Source organism: Paramacrobiotus metropolitanus, unplaced genomic scaffold, assembly GCF_019649055.1.
Source record: "Paramacrobiotus metropolitanus isolate TYO unplaced genomic scaffold, Prichtersi_v1.0 Parri_scaffold0000289, whole genome shotgun sequence".
NCBI lineage: Eukaryota > Metazoa > Tardigrada > Eutardigrada > Parachela > Macrobiotidae > Paramacrobiotus > Paramacrobiotus metropolitanus.
Genome location: NW_026570509.1, coordinates 56,006 through 63,739, shown reverse-complemented (window position 1 = coordinate 63,739; position 7,734 = coordinate 56,006). Strand labels below are relative to the sequence as shown.

The 7,734-nt window shown below is 46.3% G+C and overlaps 1 protein-coding gene across 2 annotated transcripts; it reads right to left on the bottom strand.

The window, feature by feature from the left end:
- Nucleotides 1–2,704: 2,704 nt before the first annotated feature.
- On the bottom strand, nt 2,705–6,277 carry LOC129601862 (uncharacterized). Of its 2 annotated transcripts, XM_055500770.1 has the most exons (5): nt 5,896–6,277; nt 5,602–5,769; nt 5,350–5,532; nt 3,918–5,145; nt 2,705–3,830 (listed from the first exon to the last, which is right to left on the bottom strand). In XM_055500770.1, the coding sequence occupies exons 1-5, from the start codon at nt 6,265–6,267 to the stop codon at nt 3,550–3,552; spliced, it is 2,232 nt and encodes a 743-aa protein (XP_055356745.1). In that variant the 5' UTR covers nt 6,268–6,277; the 3' UTR covers nt 2,705–3,549. The 2 variants fall into 2 exon arrangements, with proteins under 2 accessions (XP_055356745.1, XP_055356744.1); XM_055500769.1 differs by having other exon boundaries at nt 2,705–5,145.
- Between the last annotated feature and the right edge of the window lie 1,457 nt (nt 6,278–7,734).

The following is a 7,734-nucleotide window of genomic DNA, read 5'->3' as shown; positions in this document are numbered from 1 at the left end:
TCAATCACTACGCACATCCGTGACCGTATCGCCACGTTCGAAAGCGGGAAACTCGATGGCGAAGAACCCACCGTTCCTGGCAACCCTCGGCACTCTACCCCCGAAGAAGAAACTCCTCGCCGCGTTAGCATCCAGCTCGACGATTTTAACATCACTGGGGCCGTTCGAACTCTTCCCTCATCGGACTCAGTAGCCGAAGCGACTCCAGATGTGGTTGAGTTCATGCAGCGGAAACATCCAGAAGACATTCAGGACGCAGGCATTCAGGTCTGCGTCCAACATATTGCTTGTCAATATGTTGGACGCAGACCTGAATGCCTGGTACATGGACGACGGCACATTAGGAGGCCACCCAGTGAACGTTCTAAAGAATTTTCAGCTGCTGATTACCGAAGCCCTGAAAATCGGCCTTGCCGTAAATATTGCGAAATGCGAACTGTTCCTTTGCGGAGGCACGGAAGCAGAGCGAATATCGGCCGCTAATGGCTTTTCGACCCTTTTCCCAGGTATAACTATTTTGACAGTGGATAGATAAACTTAACCTCCTTGGATCTCCTCTCCTTCCACCTGCAGTAATTCCGATGATTGACGAGAAAATCAGCCAGCTGGGAGTTGTGTGCGGCCTTCTTGCAGTTAATTCCGAAACACCAAGCATTATTCCTGTTAAAGAATTGCCTGGGAGTGCCGAAAATTGTTCACATCCTCCGTACCTCTCTGGCATGAATGTTCCCGCAGGAACTGTACAAACTCGACCAGGTGTTCCTCGACGCCGTAGAGTCCATAACCAACGTTCAGATGGACCACCCGACGTGGCTTCAGGCCTCCTTACCCGTCTGCTTTGGCGGTTTGGGGATCAGACGCACGGAGAAGCTAGCACCCTCTGTCTATTTGGCATCGGCTTCCTCGCTGCATCCGCCGATGTCCAAGTTATGCCCGATGCTGACGGCTACGGATGTAACTGCTGCTACGCATGCCTGGAAAGCGCTGGCTAACAAGGACGAACTTCCGGCCGAGGCACTCCGACACATCCAAAAAGCTTGGGATACACCGGCGGCTGCACACGCCTTTTCACAACTGACATTTACACGTTTTCACAGCTTTAAAGACGACACGGGAAGAAGTCGCCAACCTGAAGGCGGTATCTGTTCCGGAGGCTGGAGTATGGATTCATGCTCTGCCTGCAGCATGTCCCGGTAATCTGCTGGAAAACAACGCCTTCCGCATAAGTGTAGCGCTGCGCTTGGGAGCACCAATTGTTACACCCCATGTTTGCGTTTGTGGGGGGTTAGTCGATGACCTGGGACGACACGGGCTCCGGTGCAAGCGGTTAGCCGGAAGACTGTCACGCCACGACGGTATTAGTGGGGAGTTCACTCGCGGGTTAAAGACGGCCGGTTTCCCCGCGAGAATCGAACCGAAAGGTCTATCCGCAAAAGATAACAAGAGGACGGATGTGATCGCACTAGTACCATGGGAACGGGGAAAACCGCTAGCAGTGGACATGACGTGCGTCGATACAGCTTCGTACATTAAGCGCTCCTTCGCTAACGTTGGGGCTGCAGCCGAACCGGCGGAAAGAAGGAAACTGACAAAACATGCCTGGATGCAATCGAAATATAATTTCACCGCCGCAGCATTCGAAATTAATGGCCCATGGAGTAGAGGTCGCAAACCGTATACGGTATCACCGTATACGGTATACGGTACGGTCAAACCGTAAGGATCCGTATAAAAAATGCGTGCGGTAACAAGAGTACCGTACTTAACCGTATATAACCTGGTTACGGTAATGCCGTAACCGGATAAAATGCTTGCTACGATTAGTTACGGCACGGCGTTTTCTAAATAAAAAAGTAAACAACAATTTCAATGAAGCTGGTTCCGGACCTCCGGTTCACATTTATCGCAACTTCGCTCTCGCCTTAAACGAAACAACTGCATGCAGTAATGCAGTTTCAGCGCTCGTCACAGTGAACATTTGCAAATTCACATGTAAAGCTACCACCACCGTATTGCTCACAGCTCATTTTATTAATAAACGCTGCGGTTATTGCAATTTGTAACTGTGAAGAACTTCTTTCAATCCACTTACGTACTAAAGATTGTCATTAGCCTGACCTCTCACTCTCAGTAATCTAATACCGAGAATCGAAATATGGTGCTTTCGACTTACGCATCTTAACCGCACAATGTTTTAACTCGGTATTCTGAGCTAAGTTGTTTGCAAGTGTAAAATATGTCGAAAAGAACGTTTATCACAATTTCCGACGAGGAGGGAAACGAGAAGCCGTAGAGAAATGGAGACGCGGGCGACCCCAAGAAGAACAAGCGGCGGAAAGTTCCAGAATCTCAACTGAAAGAGCTGTATGTTTGTAATACTTATATTACTCTTATATTTGCTCTAGAAACTATTAATGTGCAGTTTTTGGATGACTAAGCGATATTCTTCAAAGTATAACAATACATCTGCTGTTATTATAGGATATTACGATACATATTACATACGTATATACTCGTATTCTGATCATATCATGAGCAAGTTACTGAAAACAGAATTGTGATCAGCAAATTTTTGTGTAGGTCGCGTTCCGTTAATGAAATTGAGGCGGAAGTAAAAGCTGGCGTGTTAGCTCCACATAAGCCAGAAAAAAACACAAAGTCGGCTGGATTTTGGAATGGATTTTCAAAAATACGGTCAGCCGAGTCTGGCGAAGATATTCCTTTTGAAAGTGGCCTGCGACTGCCACACAGAAATGTGCCCAAACGCGGCCACAACCAAAACGATCTTTATTGTGTAGCAAAGAGGAACAATAAAGGCATAAAGCCCGAATGAAAACGCTGTATTCCAGAAAGGAAATACGGCGGCAAAGACAACCACAAGGCGAAAATGGAACAAATCTGGAATTTATTCCAGATTTGGAAGCGTGCAAAAACCAACTGAAAAATGCCACACACTCGAACACGGCAGAATCGGTGCTGCCCTAAACGCCCAAACGTAACCCACTATCCTGGGCGGTGGCACCGATCATCTAGCATGCCACGGGGCGGAACGGCCGAGGCCCCCCGAGGCTACCACAATCGCAAACAAAACAGTGAGCAAATTTATGAGCAAAATGCGACCCATTTGGCGGCATATACGCTATGGTTAACAATCAGGAAAATACAAAAAATATGGCGAAAATTATGAGATCCATTCCGTATGATGCGTTCCATTCCGGAGGCTTGCTCTATCCTCCAACCACGACGTTTATTCAGCAGCTTTATCCGCACCCGCATCCGGCAGCATATCAACGTCAGCGTCAGCGCCGGCAGTGTCAGGAGCAGATTCGGCTGCGGCGACTGCATTCAAAGCATCGCCAAGTACCTCAGAAAGTGCTGGTCGCACCGGCAACTCTTCCACTGTCTCGTGGAAAACGTCGGCTTCATCGCCTTGCGGCGCAATCGGCTTTTCTGGTGATCTACCCGTCCAAACAGGTAATCGCTCCGGATTTTCATATCGAATATAAAACATATATTCATGATCGGTCATCTGTCTCAGCGTCTTCTTTCTCAATTCAACAAGCATGTTTTCCACATACTCATTGGACGACGGCTCAACATGATCTTGGTACGACTGTGTCGTAACATAAAAATCACGGCTTTATTCATCCGAGATAACGGCAATTTCGCAAGTTCCTTCTCGTCGAAGGTCTCACAAGTCGGCGGGAACACAGGCACTGTTCCTACCTGTGTCGGCTGCGTAATAACTACTGACTGTTGTTCAACATCAGCTGCAACAATCGGTTCGGCTGGCGTGGGAACAGTCGGCAATTGCTGTTTCCGTACATTATCTACAACATTCGGCTCATTATTAATTTTATCGCCATTATTGGCCGGCGATCGCAAGGTATTTTTATCTTGCTTATCGGTATTCGTACCGGATGATTTCACAGTCGTCGTGTTCAACAACGACGGCGCGGATCCGAACTTTGCCAATGGCAAATTCGGTTTCACCACTGGAATGATAATCGGCTGTGTAATGGGAGCTGTCGGCTGGACAGGCTGTTTTCCGCCCATTACTCCCAGTTGCGGCTTTGCAGGATCACCTGACTGGTTTCTCCGATTATTTCGGAATTTCGGCTCCGGCTGTACAGTTTTACTTCCCGTAGGAGCGTCTGGCGAATCGGGCAACGGTCGCTTTTTATACAGCTGGCCCTTATCGAACTGCGTCTTACGATCTCCGTATCGCTTCATACGGATATTAATGTCATCGTAAAAACGATCGGCTTCGTCAGTGTCCATTTCGACATGACCGGCAGCAGCCAGAGTGTCTTTCAACACCTGTGCTTCCTGCTGTTCGGTGAGCGGCTTCCCTAGCATTTCGATTAAATCCTTTAACAAGGCATATTCGGCTCTTTCCTTACTTTGGTAGATCGCCTTGTGGGCGCTGTGGCTACCAAGTAATGCGGCTGCGATACTCATAGCGGCGAATTTTAATCCCGTATTATAGGGAATCGGCATCCAGTCAATGTTCCGCTCATTCAGTTCCTGATTCAGGTAGTGAGCGATTTTACAGAAGAAGAAAAACTTCGCAGGATCGGCTTGTGGCAGTATAAACTGCATTAGGAACTTTTCGGTTACCGGATCTCCATAAATTTTGAATTGAGAAATAATCTCAATATCGACGGCAGTGATCGGCGTGTACAAATGCTTTTTATCCAGCACTGTACGGAGGTTATTACGGCGGCTCGACGCGTACGTAATTATTTCCAACGAACGCGATAAATCGACAGTGGAGTAATCAAACTCCATCATTCGGTCGCTCAGTCCTATCTTCCCCAGAAATGCCACGGCATTCTGGATCATTTTCTTGAAACACAACATTTCCGGCGCATTTGTCTTCGCTATATCGGCGACGGTAGCTAGCTTGTGTATATAAATACCCAAGTCGCTGGTATACTGCGTCACATCGCGCAGAATTCTGTTAGGATCGATGGTCGGCTGGCGTGGTCGTCGAACACCACGGTTATCGCGAGAATTACTCTCACGCGGCGGCGGTTGCTGAGATTCAGCCGGCTGATTATTCTGTGGTTTACTCGGTTCGCTGCGCTGCTGATAACCAGCAGAACGGATATTCGACTGACTTCCGCGCTGTCTGCCACGGCTCTGCAAATCAGCGGATTTTTTATTATCATATTTCGACAGATCTCCCCCGGCAACTACGATATTTTTGCCAGAATGAGAGTGGTTTTCAGACGGCTCTAGCGTATATTCAATGCGGTGACGAGCACCAAATACAGATCGGCTACTGTCCGTAGAGGACGGCTCTTTAATCGACGTATTAGAGTCGTCGATAGACAAACTACCTACTTGTTTCGACAGTCCGACACGCGCGTCTGGCTGTACACGCGACGTGCTGGGTTGCGGTTCGGCTTTACGCTGCTGTGATGCAGCTCGGCTGGGATACTGCTGTTGTGCAGTATGTCCTCGGTATTCGCGCTCATGCAGCCAAGGATCGGAAGTCCCTGCACTGCTAGCACTACTCGGCGCCTGCTGTAAAAGCAGTGTATTAGACGGCTGCGTCATACATAATCGGCAAGCAGGAATTATTAGGCTATTTACCTGTTCGTTCTGCTGTCGGTAGTATTGGTACTGCGGCTGATTAAAAGCGGCATCTGCTTGCTGCTGGTATTGCGCATATTGCGCTGGCTGATACTGTGTCGACTGGTACTGCTGATATTGCTGGTACTGCAACATCTGCTGCGGCGACATGGAATTCGTTGTGTATCCCTGCGGCATATTATCAGTTAATTGTAATGCGTCTATTTCCCACCGACTGGGAATATTACGATTTAGTGGGATACATTCCCAATCACTCAAAGAAAAAGTATCGGTCTCAGAATCAGAATTAATTACCTGATTCATCGGCATCTGCACTGGTGCAGGGTAACTGATCGGCAGCTGCATCGGCGCAACGTAATTAGGCTGCGACGGCAAATCGGCAGGCAGTGGCATATCGCACCACTGTGGTTCACGAGCGGCTATGAGTTTCCGGGCTGCGTCATTCATCCTGATACGCAGCCAAGGTTTAGCTTGGAATACCGGCTCGAAGTGCGTCTCGCCAAGTGTGACATACGTATCCAGATTGCAGTTAAGGACCTCGTTCACCAATCGGCTCACGACGGTGTCCTTCTCCTGTTCGCTGTACAGTTTATCTCCGAAGAGACATTCGGCGCATTTTCGGCGATTGGCATTGTAACGGCAGCGATAACACTGCGTCGCCTCCATTGTATCTACAATATTTATACCGGTTAATTTACCGTAATTATTCAACGCTAAATTAAGGTCAACGCTATGCGCAGGAGTTTCTCATTTTTTAAGAAATCTTGTACGGCATCGATTTGTACTAAAAATCTAAGAAATATTGTACGATTAAAATAAGCACGGGTTCACAGCAGTTGATCGTACGAACTTGTACCTAACTTGTTGTTCTCTACACTTTACTTTATTTAAAGTACTGCACAGTAGTTTATACTTCCCACATGCCTTGAATCCGTGAATTTGCGAAAAGTCAGTACTTTGTGTAAAGTAATGCACAGTTTATGTATCTATCCACATATACCTAATTCCGTGAATCGGTGAAAAGTCAGTACTTTGTGTAAAGCACTGCACAGTTTATGTATCTATCCACATATACCTAATTCCGTGAATCGGTGAAAAGTCAGTGCTTTGTGTAAAGTACTGCACAGTTTGTGTATCTATCCACATATACCTAATTCCGTGAATCGGTGAAAAGTCAGTACTTTGTGTAAAGCACTGCACAGTTTGTGTATCTATCCACATATACCTAATTCCGTGAATCGGTGAAAAGTCAGTACTTTGTGTAAAGTACTGCACAGTTTGTGTATCTATCCACATATACCTAATTCCGTGAATCGGTGAAAAGTCAGTACTTTGTGTAAAGCACTGCACAGTTTGTGTATCTATCCACATATACCTAATTCCGTGAATCGGTGAAAAGTCAGTACTTTGTGTAAAGTACTGCACAGTTTGTATCTATCCACATATACCTAATTCCGTGAATCGGTGAAAAGTCAGTACTTTGTGTAAAGTACTGCACAGTTTGTGTATCTATCCACATATACCTAATTCCGTGAATCGGTGAAAAGTCAGTACTTTGTGCAAAGTACTGCACAGTTTGGGCAGTTTATGTACTATTGGAAAGAATGTTGAAAAAACTGCTCACGAGCAGAATACGGTGCTTTTAATATTATTTTATAAATTTTGTTTTGCTTGTTCATAATAAATTAAGTAGTTTACAATAAATTAAGTGGAAATTGGACGGTCAGTGTGCGGTCGCACCTTATCTACTTATTTTGATCGTTATCTGTTAGTTTCAGTTCAGTAATTATAAAATTGTCTTTTGAATGAGTCTAAGCCATTTGCGATACAACAAGTGGCTTACGAGAAACAAAAATCAGCGATCTGACCGTGAGCAGATAGCCATTTTTGTTTAGCCGAAACCACGCCAGCCATTGCTCACTGCTCAGTAATACAAAATGAGGACTGACTTTTCCTTCCCACCTTTTTTGTACTGTAATGTGGATTTCAGTCATTTGTAAGTACAGAATACGGTGGTTGCATTTGCTCAGTAATATAATAAATCTTAGTTAATGCTGCCTTCAAAGGAAAAAAGGAAAACACGGGCGTTGGCTGTGTGCACGGGTGTTTATACGGGGTTCGGCTGCAGTGCAC

Bases quoted from the DNA above. Each gene is read 5' to 3' on its own strand.
- LOC129601862 (XM_055500769.1), bottom strand. From the start codon at position 6,267: ATGGAGGCGACGCAGTGTTATCGCTGCCGTTACAATGCCAATCGCCGA. The intron at 5,770-5,895 runs GTAATTAATTCT...AATATGCCGCAG, and splicing joins TGCAGATGCCGATGAATCAG to GGATACACAACGAATTCCAT. The intron at 5,146-5,349 runs GTAGGTAGTTTG...GCTGATTTGCAG, and splicing joins GTGTCGGACTGTCGAAACAA to AGCCGTGGCAGACAGCGCGG.